Raw genomic sequence first — 20,487 nt, forward strand, 5'->3', positions numbered from 1 at the left:
CCAAAATGCTGGGAGTCCTCAACAGAGCAAAGCGGTACTTCACGCCTGGACAAAGACTTTTGCTTTATAAAGCACAAGTCCGGCCTCGCGTGGAGTACTGCTCCCATCTTTGGGCCGGGGCTCCCAAATATCAGCTTCTTCCATTTGACTCCATACAGAAGAGGGCCGTTCGGATTGTCGATAATCCCATTCTCACGGATCGTTTGGAGCCTCTGGGTCTGCGGAGGGACTTCGGTTCCCTCTGTATTCTGTACCGTATGTTCCACGGGGAGTGCTCTGAGGAATTGTTCGAGATGATACCGGCATCTCGTTTTTACCATCGCACCGCCCGCCACCGGAGTAGAGTTCATCCATACTACCTGGAGCCACTGCGGTCATCCACAGTGCGTTTCCAGAGGTCTTTTTTGCCACGTACCATCCGGCTATGGAATGAGCTCCCCTCCACGGTGTTTCCCGAGCGCTATGACATGTCCTTCTTCAAACGAGGCTTGTGGAGAGTATTAAGCGGTAGGCAGCGGCTTGGCTCTGCCCCTGGCATTGCTGAAGTCCATGGGCGACGGTAACCACTCACCATCAGGTGGGCCGTATGCTCGTCTGCCTACAAGAGCAATAAAAAAAAAAAATAATAATAATATAATATCGCATAGTATATAGCTCATAGCACAACAATATCGCGCACCATACATTGTTATGGACACGTTCAAACTGTACTGTACTATATATTATTGGCTATGTATAGGCTGCTATACTATATGGTACTATAGTATAACGTAGTCTGAAAGCAGCTTAACGAAAATAATTAAATATGAATCCTCTTTAAAAATCCAATTTAGATGGGTACTAGTTTTTATTAAAATATTTTTTTTTTATTGCTTAGATGGGTGGACGAGCTCACAGCCCACATGGTCTTAAGTGGTTACTGGAGCCCATAGACATCTACAACGTAAATGCGCCACCCACCTTGAGATATAAGTTCTAAGGGTCTCATTATAGTTACAACGGCTGCCCCACTCTTCAACCGAAACGCATTACTGCTTCACGGCAGAAATAGGCAGGGTGGTGGTACCTACCCGCGCGGACTCACAAGAGGACCTACCACCAGTAATTACGCAAATTATAATTTTGCGGGTTTGATTTTTATTACACGATGTTATTCCTTCACCGTGGAAGTCAATCGTGAACATTTGTTGAGTACGTATTTCATTAGAAAAATTGGTACCCGCCTGAGATTCGAACACCGCTGCATCGCTCAACACGAATGCACCGGACGTCTTATAGCTTAGGCCACGACGACTTTGAAAATGATTGTTCTAAGTGGGCATAGGTGGGTAGTTTTATAGTCTATTTGGTATTTATTAGTTACCGGAGCCAATGAACACTGAAGCCTGAAAGCTGCCAAATACTTTGAATCATGGTAGAAGTTTACAAATTTACTACAGGCATAAAATTTGTATAAGGCATTCGCGCATGATACTGCACATTATATCGTGCAATGGTTTGCTCTCTGTTTAAAATAGACATAACAACACCTTATTGACATCCATGTTTCATTCGATTTTAAATTTATATTTTTTGATCGACTCTATTTGTATCTATCTAGAAACTTAAAAAAACACCATCAATAAATTAGCCTATTACGACATTATTCAGTGTTCAAAGACAACGGGACTAATTGCGCCGTAAACTGCTTTATCTAAGGTTCTTTCTCTATTTTAAACATTTTTCGTATGTCTTATTTTAGTGATATCTATCTACGTTTGCCACTAGGGGCACTAAACACACAGGTTATGAAGTTCCTCCTAAAGCCCTCATTCGCACGGGTATTTTAAAAACGTTGCGTTAAAACTCGGCGTTGGCGCTTTTATAACGTTCTCGATGTGACGTAATCTGTAACGCCCAACGATTAGCGCTCAAAATGAAACACTGCGCGATAAAAAAAAGCGTCGCATTTTAAAAGCGCTGATGTATGAACACATACTAGGAAATGCATCTGTTCTATTTGAACGCTTTTTTAAGGCGCGCTAAAAAAAACTCCCGTGCGAATGAGGCCTAAGGGTTGAGTAATGAGCGGAACTCACAGAGCGTTCTCTCCGTCGCCCCCGCCCGTGTAGTCGGTGTAGATGTCGACGGACTCGGCGAGCGCGCGTTCGATGACTCGTCCGGCGCGACTCATGAACCTCTGGAACTCGGCCGACAGCATTATCGTCTGCTTCTCGTCAGCGCTCAGCTCGCGCACCGCTGAGATGCCAATACGAGAGGAAAATTCAAAAACAAACCTAATGCTGTTTGGTTTAAGCGATATTTCGCTTAATACGCAATATTTATCTTTGCAATTAAAGGTCCGGTTTATGTGGTACTCCAATTAAGTTTACCGCATTCAAATAACTGAAGTATTTTTGTTATGATGTTTTTTCAAATTTTAAACTTTAAATGGATCTCGTGTAAAATTGCTAAAATGTCGCTTAAATCAAGTAGTCTTACACCCCTCGATATGCCTAGCAAACAGGGGTTTGAGCGGTATGAGCGGTTTTCAGACAACAAATAATAATGTATCAATGCAAATAATATGATACTGTCAACTATGTAATGCGTTGATCTTTAACATCATTTTCGTGAAACTGATACTAATATATACAGTTCATGAATATATTCTGTATCGGTTTTCGGTGATTGCCTTTTTCAATGCTTCTGCACAATTGATATACGTAATGATACGTATTTATCATAAGGCCGCGCGATACATTTGTCTTGCCCAGTCTTGCTTATTTGATCTTTGGCACATAGTTATAGGCAGCGGCTTGGCTCTGCTCCTGGCATTGCTAAAGTCCATGGGCTTCAGTAACCACTCACCATCAAGTGGGTCGTATGCTCGTCTGCCTACGAGGGCAATAAAAAAGCAAGATACACCAACCTTTCTTCTCTTTCTCTTCGTCTTTCTTCTCGACGGGCGCATCGGTGACTGCGGGTTGGACCTCCTTGACGGTGGGCAGGCCGTGCGGCAGTATCCCCGGGGGCAGTTTACCGTGGAAGGCGGCCTCCTCGTCGTCTCCTTGGCGCGCCACGTCGCCGTCGAATGTAAGCACTGGACGGTGAATAAGAATGGCCCTCGACGAGCGTGTGGTGTGCGTGTGTGTTTAACATACAGCTTGATTTATTTTCTACGGAATTTTCTTATTAGAAAGATCCGCTTATACCAACAATAAAAATATTGACGCGAAATTGAGCACTAATAATAATAGGTAATCTGTGACTTTTGATAGTTGGCAAATTATCGTCATTGCACGGTCGTTTTAATTATCAAAAATAGTCGACTCGAATTTAGACGAAAAATACATATTATTTTTATGCAAGCTGTACGTTACGCGCGATAACTTCATGAAGGTTTGTTATAATTAGGTACATTAAAGTTTTTCAATTTGTTTAATTGTGACTTCATGAAATTACCTTTATGTTATAATGTGTAATACTGACATGACTAATGTGCATGATTATGTAACCTAGCTACAGGTGTCATGGCTACCGATGCTGATCTAATAGTGATGGCGTTTCAGTAACATATGAGCAAATGTATTTGACGTTTTTAATATTATATTCCTACGTTTTGTTTGAATTAAAAGCTTGTGTCGATTAGTAACTTTTTACGAAATGATCGACTAAGCCAGTTCTGGAATGAGAGGCTGGGCCACACTGCTCATGTGTTACCAAACATTTTAATGATAATTTTATAGGATGCATTGGAACCGTTCCCAATGTAGACAACCAGTGGTGATTCTAAATGCAGCGATCTTTTTTACCAGCACTTAGGGTGCGTTCAAGTTTTTGTAAGCAAAGCTTAAGAGGTGAGGTCTATTTTCTTATTTGTTTTGGGGGGTATATTATATTACTTAATTGTTACAAGGAGGACCAACAGCTTAAGTCTAACATAATAGAATAGAATAAAAACATATTGAAACAGCCAATTAAAGGTATAAAAAAATCCAAACGCTTTTTATTTCTTCTGAAAACAAAACTTTTCTCTTTTGTACATTACTATATATTATCTACCTAGTTTTATTACATTAACCGACATTCAAATTGGGGAATTCCGGTCTTAGCACGATGGTTTGTAACGAATATTTTTCGAATCAAGGTTCATGTTAATTTTTATGATGCTGTCAAAATTTCGAGCGATTTATTTATTTATTTTGTTAGTTCGTTTGATTACGTAATACTTGAAAGACCTGTTGTAGTAACACAATTGATATAGTTGTTGCAGAGTACGAGCGCGCGTGGCCTTTATTTGTAGTTGCAATCGTAAATACACATTTTCGTTAGTATGTGTACCCGATGGAGCGGTCAGCAGACAGCTTTAGCTACATATCCGGTCATCGTTCTCGCCGAACCCGTCGCTTGCAACGAAGGGCTCGACGAGTCAATTAACCCACAGACACAGCCCACTGAGTTTCTCGCCGGATCTTCTCAGTGGACCGCGTTTCCGATCCGGTGGTATATTCTGCGAAACGCTGCTCTTGCTAGGGCCAGTGTTAGCAACTCTGGTTTGAGCTCCGTGAGCTCACCTACACGTTAGGGTGAAGCTGAAATAGCTTCTCAAGGCTATCTGCATAAGTAGGAATAAAAAAATTGAGTCTGTGTCTGTAGGTTAATTCGCTCGTCGAGCCCTTCGTTGCAAGCGACGGGTTCGACGAGGACGGTGACTGGTGCTTGTGGTACCTAAAAGCACCGTTAATGGATCAGGAGGATCCGTAATGACGTGTTTTAGGCGACGTCGACTGTTTACCATTCGATCTGCAGGATCGAGCATGTAATTTCCAGGGGTCACGACAAGTGACCAGGTTCTCATGTCGTGTCGCCTTCTCCAAGTGCTGCCTCTCAAGGCTATCAGCATAGGTAGGAAAAAAAAGCTACATATAGCCTACATTCACGCGTATACAAATAGGTCACTCACACAACTAAGGCGGCGCGCAGTCGTACTTCGCAACAACTATACGCGGAATGAACTTTCCAGTGTGACGCAGAGCGTTCGTCAACTGCATTAACTTAGGATTGGCTGTTCGTAAACAAACTCTCTAAAACCACTAGTATCTATGCTAATACTTTTCACGTTTAGATAATATCTACAATTTAAAGTTTCAGCTTCGCGAACGGTTCCCTTACATCCAGCATGATATTGCAATGAAACAAAAGCGAATTGAAATCACTTTCGGAAAGAAAAAAATACAACACGAAAGCAGTTTCAATTCATCTTTTTAAGAAGAAAATGGTAATTGAAGCAACAAGTCAATTAAAGTTCATCTTATTTATAAATACTTTGCTGACATAACAAAAGCGTAGTCTATGATGGAAGATTTAACGTCATCATTTGTCTAAGTCCAAATTAGACATGTTCCAATTTTTCGAAAAGAAATCGAACTTTGTTCTCAGATTGGTCCGGTATCGACGCCCAACCTAAGTTATTAAAAGTGAGAGATTTTTTTTTTTCATAATTACTATGATTTTCGAAAATGTTATTCAAAATACATTACTTAATCAAATCAAAAAATATATTTTTTATTCAACATAAATGAAAGTACATACTTGTTGAACGTCAAAAGAACTACCGCCAATTCACAAGAACTAGCCTCCGTCCTGAGAAGAATTGGCAAGAAACTCAGCGGGCATGTCTTTTTTTTTAATATGTTTTTTTTTTATATTAGGTTTTTTTTAAATATGAAATTTTTACAATGAGTATTATAACGTAACAATTACTACAATATTGAAATGCCCGGAGCGAGCAACTCATTCCCACTTTGTGCAATCTTCTAGTGCAAAAATTATATCTCTGTTACATTTGTAATAGCATCAAAGTGTACAGCAAATATTAACAACTAACATTTACTCTTTCTTTACTTGTTTTCCCATTAAATATTGCGTATTAATTCGACAACAAATTAAATATCCCGAGACGCGTGCGGACAAATGACAACGTTTAAAATCAAATGGTCGAGAAGCGTACGGATTAATTTTCTAATAACTAAAGCGAGAACAGAGTTACAGCAATATGTGTAAATGAATCTAAAATATAAATTTGTTCAAAAATTTGCTCACGTTACGTAGTTGTACGTTTTTATTAGTCTCGTTGAGCGAACACCCTGAGTGTAATTTTGGTATGCTTGATCGTAAAAATAGCCTCCACTCAAATGCCCCTCGAAAGATTTCCTCACCGGAGTAGAGTAAACAAACCAAAAAACAGTAGATTTGAGGAATATTGTAATGGTCGACTAAAGATACCAAACTCGAGTATGGTTTGGATTTCTCGAGGCGTCCTCGGATGAGTTAGAGTGGAGGAAAATTTGAGGAATATCTAAAGATATGGGTGTAAGCGACATACGAATCATTTTGCACTGGCTGATTAGTAAATGGAGTTCCTGCAACCTACAGCCAAGAACTGTGAGCACTAGTGAACGACAATTCGCGTTACGTACTGATAGTACATAGATATGTTCGTTAGCATTCAGATTCAAATGTAGGTAACCCTCCTATAACACGCTAGATACGTTCCTACCAAGTCCCGTGTTGTGCGAAACCGTGTTATATGAAAATAGAAGCTAATACACATTTTTCAGAATGAAACATTTCCACTATGATGCCTGTATGTATATTTTTACCTATTATACATAAAAAATAAACAGTAAAATTTCGATTATTCAGTAATTTTCAAATTCAATTCTATCGAATGTCATTATCTAAATTATTTTAAACAAAAATCTTATTTTTTCCCCCACTTATTCGCTGGTACCCTAAGGGAGCTATTCCAGATACGCCCGGACGGGTAGGTGAGCTCACGGGCTCAACCTGAGAGAAATTGTTAACACTAAGCCTTAGCAAGAGCAGTGCTTCGCAGAATCTACAACCGGATCGAATCGCGACCCACTGAGAAGATCCGGCGAGAAACTCAGTGCGTTGTGTCCATGGGAAGATCATGATATTGTGTTGTTCAAGTACCGTGTTATATATAGAGGGTTTTTGAGAAATTTTGTTTTCATGTAACAGTGGAACCGTGTTGTAAAATACCGCGTTATATGAGGATTACCTGTACTGCAATGGAATCAGAAGGATATTCTGAAATCAATCTTTTAATGTAGCGTGGTGAGTGTAAGGGAACCAATTGTGAAAAAGAAGATTTTAAGGCAATGCTGTCGGTCCTGGTGAGATCTAATAAGCCGAAATCGAAGAATTGAATAAATAACGATCATTAACTCAGGCAGAGCCAGTGATGAGCACCCAGTGTCCCATCCCCCAAGTTTATTGGAGGCTATAGACATTACTACGAGAATACGGTCACTCACTTTGAGACACCAAGTTGAAGGTTTAATTATATTGTATAATACCCGTCTCATAATCCCAACTAAAACTCATGGCTGGTTAATGGCAGATATTGACGGAACGATACCTACCTCTGCGTGCTCACATTACGACCTAGCACCATCACAGTTGTAAGAATTTCAGTTAGTGTTACCAGATATTTCTGAGTTTATTATTTTAATAAATCAGGTACTCTCAAGCAAAATGAACCATAATTTATAGGGTTTTTAATGTGATGATACCCAAGCTGCACCATGCACGAACATTGAACGTACCAACCGTTACAGCCTGGCCACGGGACATTCGCCGATGCGAATATTCGCGCGGTGCGAACGGCGAAGCGTCTAGCGACTAAAACAAGCGCATAGAAATGTACCTAACAAGCCACGCGCACCGGCGACCGGCGAAGCGACCGGCGAAATGTACCGAGCGAATCGCGCGATGCGGCGGGCGAGCAAAACAAATGCATGAATACGGACGGCGCGAGCCACGGAGTCGAGCGGTAGTCGCGGCGAATAGTGCAGTGATTAAATGAGTTTAGTTGTTTTCGCCGCGAAAAATTAACGCCGAAATTTTTATATTTTTTATTTATTTTTTATTTTATATTTTTAAAGTCGTCGTGGCCTAACGGACGTCCGGTGCAATCGTGTTGAGCGATGCACCGGTGTTCGAATATCAGGCGGGTACCAATTTTTGTAATGAAATACGTACTCAACAACACTCAACGTTCACGATTGATTTCCACGGTGAAGGAATAACATCGTGTGATAAAAATGAAATCTTCAAAATAATAATTTGCGTAATTACTGGTGGTAGGACCTCTTGTGAGTCTACACGGGTGGGTACTACCACCCTGCCTATTTCTGCCGTGAAGTAGTAATGCGTTTCGGTTTGAAGGGTGAGGCAGCCATTATAACTATACTTGAGACCTTAGAACTTATATCTCAAGGTGGGTGGCGCATTTACGTTGTGGATGTCTATGGGCTCCAGTAACCACTTAACACAAGGTGGGCTGTGAGCTCGTCCACCCATCTAAGCAATAAAAAAATAAAATAGCTGAAATACTAGCTAGACCAGCTATTTGGAAGTCTAGCCACCCAAAGTATTTCTCGTACTTCTTGTGGAATTCTCCATCTATAGGTATACTCCGATTCTTATTCAAATCATGTACTTCACAATCTTTTCCAAATAATAGGTCCTGAACCAAAAAACTATTAATTTGTAAGCAATATCGAGATAATTTCGATATAGACATTTCGCTGTCGGACTTCCTTACTAGTCGCGGCGGCGAACGTGAGTACCCGTGGCCTGCAAACGGTGCTGCGCGAATGGTCGCCTCGCCCACCGCTTCGCTGTTCGCACCGCCGATCCCCGTGGCCAGGCCGTTAAACTCATATTTTATATCTTCTTTTTATCGTGAGCATGAATGTAAGAAAAATATACCATATTACTGTAACAATATTCTCTGTGGATGCATTCAGTTTTCAAGGATATTTCACTGAATATGACACATATTGATTACCACGATTTTATCTTTAGTTATTACTATTATTAATAATGTGGACCGGCTTGATTGGTTAGTACTAACCAACTAAACCCCGTTCAGATATCAAGATCGAATCGTGACAATCGTTATTCTGTGATTTGATGGCGACCCAACATCATTTTCTTTTGAAACTGATAGCATTTTAAAGTATTTGACTACGATCAATCATATTTATTATATTATCCAATTGAAACGACTAAGCGCAGCTCACACATCTTTAATAGAAGCGTTAAGTACGACGGTGACAGAAAGCGTTTGTAAAAATAAAAAGGGAAATATAATGCCAAAATTAAAAAACTTCCCGAGCTCTCCACAAGAGAGATAAGTCTCACAGTTGAAAAAAAAAAACAAAGATACATAATATAATATATTTAGCTGTATGTTGGTGACTTAGGTTCATGCATATTTGTATTGTTTCTGTCACATGCAAATGTTTTTATTTATGTTACGTGCAGATAGTCTATGTTTTAATAATTTTTTTAATTACTCATCACCGAGCTGGCAAGTTTGTTTCATATACAGGCTGATGATTTTACGTAACTTCGGAGGTTTTTTTTTAGATTGTATATTTCACAAAATTGACTGAAAAATTTATGTGCTTAGTTAACGAATGTATAGTTAGCGTTCGATAATAAATAGCTGTTAAATACGTACAGTAATAGTGAGTAAGAAAAACAACACAAGGAAAACCATGCAGTGTAGTAAGTAGGCACAGGCTCTAATAAGGATATAAATATTATATTTTTAGTTTTGAATGAATGTTTGTATGATTCGGATTTGGAACCTACCTGTGAACTCGTCCTCCCACTCTAAACCCGGGTTTAGATTGTACTCGTCTTGAAAAGGGGAGGAAAAACAAAAAAAACAATGTCAGTATATTTTGACCATTTTATATATATAAAAAAATTGTAATAATAATATTATTTGTATTAAAATTTTATACATAGCAAGAGTGCTTATATATTTTACAGCATGACCTATATTTTTGGAATTCGCAGCGACAAACTTAACAAAATTAAAATCGAAAACTCGAAAACTGTTCTCTAAATATATAATAATAAGTTCTAGTTTGGCGCTACGAGAGTCCGTTGGTGAAGACCTGTGCAGTGTTTGTTAATCGAATCGAAAGGGTAAGTCAGCGTGAAATGATATGGCAACCCATACTACCACCATAGTCAACATACAAATATGATTATTTCATATTTAATTCGTTATGCGGCCATTATAATTATAATTAAACAATATCGTTTTGTACCACGTGGAGAACTCTGGAAGGCCACAGTAATAATGCATGGGCATTTCAACATGACACGATGACGCTTCTAATCATCACATCACCCCCCGGAAATCAGATTGCTTGATAAAGCGTGAATCAAATGATAGAGTTTATCAAGTTACCTGCAGCGCATCTATACAATGTGTTAGTATGAAAATAAACCAGAGGTGTGACAGGAAGAACCGAATATTTACAAGTAATAGGATATTAATGTTGTAATGTAAATAAAAAACCGACACCCGAGTTAATGAATTCGTATGTGAGATGTTGGTTAGGAGAGATTACGAGTTTCAAGCGTCCTGGAGGAATAATAACTTACCGTAATAATCGGTTGCGTGCGCTAGAAGGGGAACAAAATAAACATATATGCCGTCAGTTAAATGCTTTCTGCAAAATCTGTTTCATTAAAAATATCGGTTAACTTCTATACAGTAAAATGGCGTGCAGTGTATCGAAGCATATCTAGAGCCGCGAAATGCCTATGAAGAGATTTTATGAGAACATCTTCCGTATAAAATATAATTACTAAAATGTTATTAGTTATATTTTTCACGCTGCGTGACTATCCTATGAAAAAGGTCCTTAAAAATAAGGCCTTTTACCCTTCCAAGTAAAAAGTGCATACCCTATTTCTATGGACCCAGCACAAAAACTAAAAAGGTACCTATTTATTTATTCATGTAATTTATTAACTAAAGTACGTTTTTTTTCTCTATAGATAGTCTAATAATCGAATTCGCTACGGCCAAATAATCTTATACATTTATATGTCATCTTTTTAAATTGTTTCTGTTCGATTACAAGGACAAATGTACAGTTTTACTTTAACTTTTAATGGCTTTTAAAAATAGACTAAAGTCGGCTTAGTTTAGACCATCGATATGAGAAAAAGAACCTTGCAACGACCGACGCAAATATTTTGAACACGTCGCTGCGTACCTATTTATGTTTATTTACATACTATATTTTATTTAAATTACATGTAATTTAACAGTATTCATACAATTCCCCGTGCGATTCAGTGCGATTACGAACGTATGCAACATGCTTGTATGTAGTTGTTACTAACAAACAAACACTCCCAAAGTGACAAATATGTATTATAGGTATATAATATGTTAAGATGGCCGAATGTATAAAACGATTTGAAAGTACACAACGGACATATGTAAACATGCACGTGCATGCAAGTTATGGATTATTAAAATTGGGCAGTATCTCATTCAATTCTATTTTAAGACGCTTTTTGTTGTATGCAACAGTGTAGTTTTTTTTAACGATTAATATTTACTTACTACTTCCTTGGGTCGATTCGATAATCATCAAATGAAAGTATTCCATGAGTAACGTACATTCCATAACGCGATTAGATATCGAAGCGAATAAATGGGGTTAAATTACTTTATACATTTACGTTGTGGATGTCTATGGGCTCCAGTAACCACTTAACACCAGGTGGGCTGTGAGCTCGTACACACATCTAAGCAATAAAAATAAAAAAAACTTTATTGCCACAAACATTATTTTTAATTTTTTTGGTCGCATTTTACGCTGAAATAACCCTTTTTGATGATTATAAAATCAGCCCCTAATGAAATTAAAAGATTTTTAATTGGATCATTTTTGTGAAAAATTAACAATATATAATAAAAATAGAAATAGAAGAAAAAATTTTTATTTGATAATTACAAAAACTCAACTAAGCGCCATAGATAAATTTATGAGAAGCTCTATCGCCCTTATTAATGAAATGATCCAATTACCAATAAGAACGAAGTACACCTAATATTTGTTGGAAAACATTAGCTGATTTCTTGTATTACTCTGACGGCCCTATTGTCGCCCCCAAAACTGAAGTCCATAGGCATCACAACGTTAATGACATCAACCACTTTGAGACGTGAGGTCAATTTAACGACTGTCTCATGTTTCGAACGCATGCCTGTTTCGCAGCTGCAATAGGCATATTGGCTTGGACTTGGGTCAAACATTCGAATTTGATAAACTATTATACATAGTCAATTAGCATCTTATGGGAGGAGCTTTTGATAAAATTACTGAAGGCTTTAATTTTTTATCAGAAAACGTAAAAAAAAACTGAAACAACTTTACAACATTACAATTTACTTTTGCTTTATGAAGTGCTTATTCAAAGTCATTCAGCCCCACATATTTACTTTAGAATCTGTTAAAATCCAGCTAATGCTTTCATTTACGTCACTACCACATCTAAATGAGATCGAAAGCGGGTAGTTTTATTTTAGTGATAATTAATATGTTATTGACATGTTACCATTACCTTTACGTGGCCGCCACCAGTCCTCCATGTATCCTGCAAGCGGTGATGCATTGGAAGAGCAGCCTTTTTATGGGTAGCACAAACACACAACAAATCACCCAGCTCGTACAGTATTTACGTTTTTTTTTTTAAAAAGTTTAATTCATTTAATAGGGTGGGGGTTCGTTCTGAAGCCGTCGGTACTCGAATAGGACAATAGGTAGTGTGTTATCGATTCGAAAATTCCGAATGATCTTCTGGACAATAAAGCCCTTGTTTATCGTTAACAAAACAGACATTACTTAAGACGTTAGCTTATATAACCAGCCTATTTTAACTATATGAAACGATTACGACTGATTCTCTGTCATGAGCTTGTAAAGCTCCGATAATTCGTGAATAAGGGCACTGCGAGCAATTTGTGTTTCAAAAGGGATACTTAATTAACTGGCTTCAGAAACTTTCTCTTTTCAGCATGTACGAAAAGGTATTTAAAGGGAATTTGATGCTGTTTGAATTCATTTATGTATTGTATCGTAGCAGCAATTGAGTCGTCTATTATCAAAGGCGGCAATCTGACTTTTGGACAATGATTGGTAAATCAGAAAAACGAATTATTGACTTTGTATTCCATTGGCAGTCAGAAAACTCTTCGGAACGACATCTTAGATAAATAACAGGTTAACTATTAACCTTTATTTAATGCAGGTTTTGAACCGTATTCTTTGAAGGAGACGATTATATTCAAATAAATCTGTATTGACATATCAATAAAATTTTTTTGTCCAAATGTACAGATTGCCGCCTTTGATAATAGACGACTCAATTATCGGTTTACCAAAAAGAAACTTTAATTTAATATGTGTCAGCGGTTCTAAAGAAAGAGGAGTGTGAATTATTACTGGTGATAGGACTTCTTGTGAGACCGCACGGGTAGGTACCCTGCCTATTTCTGCCGTGAAGCAGTAATGCGTTTCGGTTTGAAGGGTGGGGCAGCCGTTGTAACTGTACTGAGGCCTTAGAACTTATATCTGAAGGTGGGTGGCGCGTGTACGTTGTAGGTAACCACTTAACGCCAGGCCGGTTGTGAATTCATCCACCCATCTAAGCAATAAAAAAAATGGAAAATTGGTGAAAAATCTTCGCAGAAAAAGATTAGCACCGATAACTTTTTGATTAAAATCTCAATTCTGGGTTTTATTTCAATACGCTTGTTCCATTTGGCTATTTGTCTCTGATTATTGTCTAATTTCTTTTTTACTCCCTGGTAAGAAGCTAAGTTCCCTAAGCTAAGCTAGTTTCCCTAAGAAGCTATTTCAGCTAGTACTATACTATAATTGACGAACCGTTTTTTTTATTTTTTTTATTGCTTTGGTGGGTGGACGATCTCACAGCCCACCTGGTGTTAAGTGGTTACTGGAGCCCATAGACATCTACAACGTAAATGCGCCACCCACCTTGAGATATAAGTTCTAAGGTCTCAGTATAGTTACAACGGCTACCCCACCCTTCGAACCGAAACGCATTACTGCTTCACTGCTTAAAATCAATGCCATTAATATGATTACTGAGTGATTTTTTTTCTGGTTTTTCATTAAAATTACCTAATAATTATCTCTGATTACGGACTTTTAATTACAGAAATGAATGCAAACAAGTTTCCCCTTGTACCGTTTACACGAATTAGAAAAAGGTAAATACTGTCACATTTCACTATGGATGTCATTGGTTAGAAAATATTTGCAAATAAATACTTTTAATGAATTTCATTAGATTCTTACATTGATATGATGAGTAGGATCTCAATTAAATTATTTGATGTTTCTCTGGACGACCATATATTTACGAAGTGCTTTTACTCCATTAACGAGAAAATGTGTATGCAGTTAGCAAGTCATTAGCTAGATAAACACTGTGTGAATGTTATATATTTTTATGGATCAAAGTGATATACCTATTCAAATATTTGAATTGTTTTATTTGCAAATTTTTTGTCGTTAAAACCATCACCCAGACATCCTGATTAGGTATGATTTTTTTTTCTTAGTTTTAACACTGTCAAGGGATGCAAACTCTCAAACGTTGTATAGATGAGAAAACAAAAAAATAATAATGAAATGCAATTAATTAAACCCAAAATGAAAATAAAAAAACACAGTTAATAACAACAATAATAATAATATTAATTAATAGATGGTGTTTGAGTGCTGTAAATTAAGTTATTAGTAATTGGAGAATTTGCATTGTCATCAATAAACACTTTTACGATTTGAAATTGTGATTATCTGTGGTGACTGCGCGGCTAATGTCAAATATTGGAAGCGCTAAAAATTATTACGATTTAAATGGTAAAAGTGTTTGTGAACGCGCCGTGGAAAAGTCTAGAAAACCGAATCGTTGTATTCGAACCAAATTAATATAAACGATATTAACAACATTTGTAATTGATGTAGAATGGATTCAATATATTGAGCATAAAACGGACATAAATTTGTTATGGAAATACGTTTAAACGCCAATTAAATAATTAGCACATTTAACCATAAGGGGTTGTGCCTAAACGAAATTAGTTTACGAGATGGTCTGCTCTGTTGAGACAAATGGCTACTGCCTTATCTGTCATCCTCTCCTAACATATCGACGCTTGAAAGGCAAACGTGACTAAGCGACTTTTTTTTTTTTTTGACTAAGCGACAATGCGCGAACTTTACAGTAGACTAATTTAAAGTTGAAATACCTGAAAACAAAATTTATTTTAACGAATCTAGATGTAGTAGAATCTAGCTAGTACCTGTAGGATTGAAATGATTTTAATAGACCTAGAAATATATTTTTTGCGCATCGAATATGGTTATTGCTTATCATTTATGTACAGAGCAGTTATTGTCGCTTAGTCACGTTTGCCTTTCAAGCGTCGATATGCTTCACAGATTTTGCCGCTCCGGTAACGGCTTAGCACCAGATGGGCCACGAACTCGTGGATCGAACAACTACAATTACATTCTACATCAACCACAACACAACAACAAATAATTTGATCACATACCGTCACGTAGTTCGGTGACGCCCGACGTGGTGGTCTGCGTTTGCTTCGTATAGATCACCGTCTCCTTGGGCGGTATGTCCGTGGACTGCACGAAGACGACTTGTAATTCTTGAGGTTGCTTCTTTGGACCGCTGGCGGGATTCAGGAATAGAGATATATGTAAATAACTGATAAACACTATGCCTTTTTAATACGCTTTTATTAGCTTCAGACGTATGTATGTAACGGAATCTTTGAACATGATTTTGACCCCCTTCAAAACATTGGATTAACTGGAATTTTGGTATACTTATTAAGGACCGATGAAAATTTAATATAAAAAAAAATTAAGATTAACTAAAAAATAGAAAATAAATTTTAATAACTTTGAATTAAAAATAGTGCAGGAAAAAATGATTTTTATAAAAAAAGCGTGGGGTGCATGATATCAATAGTTATAAATATTTTATGAACAGATATGAGTAGAAGGGTTGTTTTGATAATATCCTGAAAAGCTTAGTTTTTTTAAACTATTATTTATTTTAAAGTTTAACAACGCCTAATCGCTATGACTCATCAATATGAAATGCCACAATATTGCTTATATTGTTCTTGTTTAGACATCACTGACCATGACAACTCGTATGCGGAAAAAAACTCAGTCAGTTTTCAAATAAACATGTTCAGCTCATCACTGGTGATTGTCGAACAAAAATTATGATAATACTAATAATCATTTACTCGAAATCGTCGTGGCCTAAAGGTTGAGATCGTTAAGTTCGTATCTTGCGATGCAACGGTGTTCGATTCCCGCGGGCAGGTACCAATCTTTCTAATGATATACGTACTTAACAAATGTTCACGAATAACTTTCATAGTGAAGTTATTAATTGTGTAATAAAAATCAAACCTGCAAAAATTCTAATTTGCGTAATTCCTGGTGATAGGGGCCTTGCCTACCATTCTGCCCATTTCTGCCGTGAAGCACTAATGTGTTTCAGTTTGAAGGGTGGGGCAGCTATTGTGCTATAAACTCATGCCTCAGGGTTGGTGGCGATATCTATATTGTTGTTTATATCTATGGGCTCCGGTTTGCACTGAACACCCGATGATCCGTGAGTTCATCGACCTACCTAAGCAATAAAAAAAAGTTTCTAGAAAGAATTAAAAAATTCTTCAGCTCAGAACTTATTTAACTAACTAACCCTTGCAATTGTAGGCTGGCTTTATCTGTATGCGGTAAACTGGCATCTGGTGAGGCTGTCTGAGGTGGAGACAGTGAAGTCATTGATGATAAAGAAGAGAGGACATCCTTAACTGGAGCCACTCCAAGGGAGGACAGCATCTCGTCAATGTCACGACGACTGTCCAGGCTAGATGTGGCCGATGCCCGTTGCTACAAAAATATTTATTTGTTTAGTCACATCTGTGGGATCAGCAAATTTAATCTAATTTAACCAAGATATAATGTAAATTTTTATTCTGGCTACATGGATAAATAAATCCACCTGGTCGTCAATTGGTTAACAGAGACCAGAGACATCACATCATGAAAGTTCTTATTCAGTTTGGAACAAGAGCTTGAAATAGGCACAATGGTGGTATCTATGTCATCCTCTCGATCTTAACTATCAATTATAATGAATTTTTTATGACAATTTGATAAATTTGTACAGGAATCCGGTCTTATCCCATTTGAGCACCATATTAAGCTCCTATAGCAAATAGATGCCTCCTAAATTTAGTTTGTTGAATAATGTTATTACTGACCAGTGCTTCTTCAGCATCTTTCTGTTCTTTTTCTCTGCGGCGCCGATCTTTATCCTCTCTTATGGCGCGGAGCTTCGCCTTCTTTCGCTCCAACTCCGCCTTCCGATCCGACATGCTCAACGTCTTGGTTACTGCAAAACATTAAATTTTGATATCTTAACGGGGTTACGAAATTTTGAGTAACTTTTGTCTGAAAATTTTTAAGTAAATAAAAATAACAATGAAGGATCTTAATATTATTTTAAAGAACTAAATAATCAATTCTTAATAAGTTTATGTAACTCAATGCTATTTTGCCATTATAACAATAAATACAATGGCTTGTTGGTTATTCATGGAGTAATCCGACTAAAAACTAAATATAGAGTGAGGCATTATTTGATGAATGACACTTCTCACATTCACTTATTTTTAACTTAAGTTCTCAAAGAAATTGAAATAATTAGTAAGTTTGACCAATAACACATTGTGAGATTACCACTGCCGTGCTGGATGTGAATGCCAAGAAAAAAGATTGTGGTTGTAGCAGACAAAAACAAATATAATGTTTTGACAACCACAAGGTGTGATTTTTCGCTTGTTTTTTTTATTTTATTGCTTCGATGGGTAAATGAGCTCACAGCCCACCTGGTGTTTAGTGGTTACTGGAACCCATTGACATCTATAACGTAAATGCGCCACCCACCTTGTAATATAAGCTCTAAAGTCTCCAGTATAGTTACAACGGCTGCCCCACCCTTCAAACCAAAACGCATTACTGCTTTATAGCAGAAATAGGCAGGGTGGTGGTACCTACCTGCACAGACTCACAAGAGGTCCTACCACCAGTAAAATGTCCTAAATACATTTTCTATAAAAAAGATTGCAATTATCAATCTGCTCAGTGAGCAAACTCAAACTCATAATAGACACAGCCCCACTAGACTAAGCTGAAGCTATATACTAATATATATAACAATACTGAAGTAACACAACAATAAACAGACAACGTTTCACAGGTTATCCTGGTGTTCATTATACAAAGTTTACGAAAATTAATAGAACAACTTAGGTGAATACACACTGGGCCTGATATAACTACTGAGAGAATTACCATTGAAATGCAATTAAATTGTTGGAATGTTTCATTTGGTTTTTAAGAATACACAATGAAAATATTAGGAAAGTTAGGCAGGGAATTTAACATTGGTATTGGTAGATGATGAAGTCTCAGTTTATAATCAAAGCTTGTGTATAAATAGCTTATTTCTAAATGGTGTATTTAGGATTTTATTAAGTTAAAATTACAAAACAATTGAGTCAAAAAATTTTTAAACCAACATTATTAAATTGTCAATGTAGTAGTTTAATACTTTATTATCTGTTTAAAACATACAATTTACATTTATATATTATATTGTTATTACAATTTAAATTACTTTATGTAACTTTATTGATTGATGAATGATGATGTCATAATTTGTATATAAGACCGTATTATACGCTGAGGCCGAAATTTTGACTTACCTTTTAATAAACACAGCCAAAATATCTACATCAGAGTCATATTAATAATTATACAGAATAAAAATGCCGACAGAACGTGGCAAACAGATGATGAGTAACGGGATGTTCAATGAATCCTAGTTCCGAAACGAAGATCTTAGCGAAAGGTTCATAAATTCGGTGTTTTTTAGAAGCTGTTCCTTTACTTATCAGTAATTCCGGATAATTGTAGAATAAATTTCAATAAATCAATACAAGAACATTGTAGATCCGATTGACTCAGTTGTTTTTTACTCTTTTTTTATTGTATCTGACATTTCGTTCAATGAAATGAACGTCAAACCTCCTTAATAGTGATCTATGCGTCAACTCGGTAGAATAAAATTTCAGAGACTATTTGGCGGGAGCGCGAGAAGTGAAGTTGTGTGATTTGTTTATTTTGTCTATTTAGTATTTCTTCAGGTTTAAATGTGTAATAACGGTGGTTTATTAACTGTTTAACTTCTGTGAAAGTGTACAACTGAAAAAATCACAGTAAATGACCACCATTTTACTGAGATTATATTTCATCCCATATCATCTTATCTCATTTGATTGAATTTCATCCCAGTTGATTAATTTCTCAAATTAATCATCTTCATATCATTTCTTTTCACTCCATATTATCAGTTTTCATAAAAATAGGAATATAAATTAAAATAAGACATGACCTTAAGGTCTTAGTTACCAGGTCATAAAATCCCTTAAAAAATAAAATTTCACATAATTTTAAATAAAATTCATGGCAATTGGCGCATTGAGAGTCTTTTGGTGACCTTGAGGAATTAAATACCTTCGGTAAGACTACTTCGGAATGCACCACGAACCTCCCCCAAGAAAACCTCAAGAGAACTAATTAATGTGTCTATCTTGGATCAACTGCAGATCAAGACAAGACTGTCTACATTCTGCCTTCGCAATGCACTCGCGTACTTCGGTCATATTGCTCGGAAAACGGCCGATAGCCTAGAAAGACTACTCAGGACAGGGAAGATCGAGGGAAAGAGACCGCGCGGGCGCAGTCCGACAAGGTGGTTCAATCAAATCTGCACCACACTAGGGATACCATTCCACGACGCCCTTCATGCGCCCAACTATCAGAGGCGCTGGAGTTGGAGGGACATTGCAAGAAATAAAATCCTGTCAAAATATGTTGGTCACGACCCTCAGCAGTGAGAAAAGGACGCGAGGGGAGGTGCCTTGAGAAGCCGTGAAGCATTGTAATTATGCCATTGTTGCTAGGCAAATTTATGACATCTTTAGTTAACATTATGCAAGTACTATATTAAATGAAATGAGTAAGCCAAGTTTAATTTATCTGTAATTATAATACTGGATAATATTTATTGACGGCTTACATAGGTACCGACTTTCAGAGTAAAAATTCATGTTTTATTATTATATACAATAAGACAACAGTAATTAGATAATTTCAAATTTTTTTATGTTCTCCACCCATCACAAGTTACAAGTGACACAGTTTGTTATCTAGTTTACTAAGTTGTGTATATATTTTTTACGTGCTGAGATTGTTTTATTTTGACTAACTTCTAGAGCATTAGAATAAATTTTAATTCTTTTTTATGTAGTCTGCTTATTAAAATACTTTACTAAAATTTGGAGATTTCATTTATTTCAAAATCAATTGGTTTGCGTCAATAAATTTTGACCGTTACTTTAGTTACAAATTTTTGTGGTAATCTTGATAAATGCTGGCAGCACTACAA

At 36.9% G+C, this 20,487-nt stretch overlaps 1 protein-coding gene across 19 annotated transcripts in view; it reads right to left on the bottom strand.

Annotated features, from left to right (window-relative positions):
- The window catches only part of LOC101741734 (cytoplasmic dynein 1 intermediate chain), a 30,811-nt gene extending 11,721 nt beyond the window's left edge, over positions 1-19,090 (bottom strand). Inside the window, exons 1-9 of one of the 19 annotated variants that reach the window (XM_021351308.3) lie at positions 18,743-19,090; positions 17,237-17,367; positions 16,672-16,862; positions 15,488-15,618; positions 12,463-12,525; positions 10,483-10,503; positions 9,676-9,723; positions 2,912-3,082; positions 2,079-2,238 (exon numbers count right to left, since the gene is read on the bottom strand). In XM_021351308.3, the coding sequence (XP_021206983.1) occupies positions 2,079-2,238; positions 2,912-3,082; positions 9,676-9,723; positions 10,483-10,503; positions 12,463-12,525; positions 15,488-15,618; positions 16,672-16,862; positions 17,237-17,350 (899 nt within the window). In that variant the 5' untranslated portion in view covers positions 17,351-17,367; positions 18,743-19,090. The remainder of the gene's footprint in view (positions 1-2,078; positions 2,239-2,911; positions 3,083-9,675; positions 9,724-10,482; positions 10,504-12,462; positions 12,526-15,487; positions 15,619-16,671; positions 16,863-17,236; positions 17,368-18,742) is intronic. The other 18 variants (XM_062670244.1, XM_012694701.3, XM_021351310.3 and 15 more) reach the window with 18 other exon arrangements.
- Between the last annotated feature and the right edge of the window lie 1,397 nt (positions 19,091-20,487).

Source organism: Bombyx mori, chromosome 9 (assembly GCF_030269925.1).
Source record: "Bombyx mori chromosome 9, ASM3026992v2".
Lineage (NCBI taxonomy): Eukaryota > Metazoa > Arthropoda > Insecta > Lepidoptera > Bombycidae > Bombyx > Bombyx mori.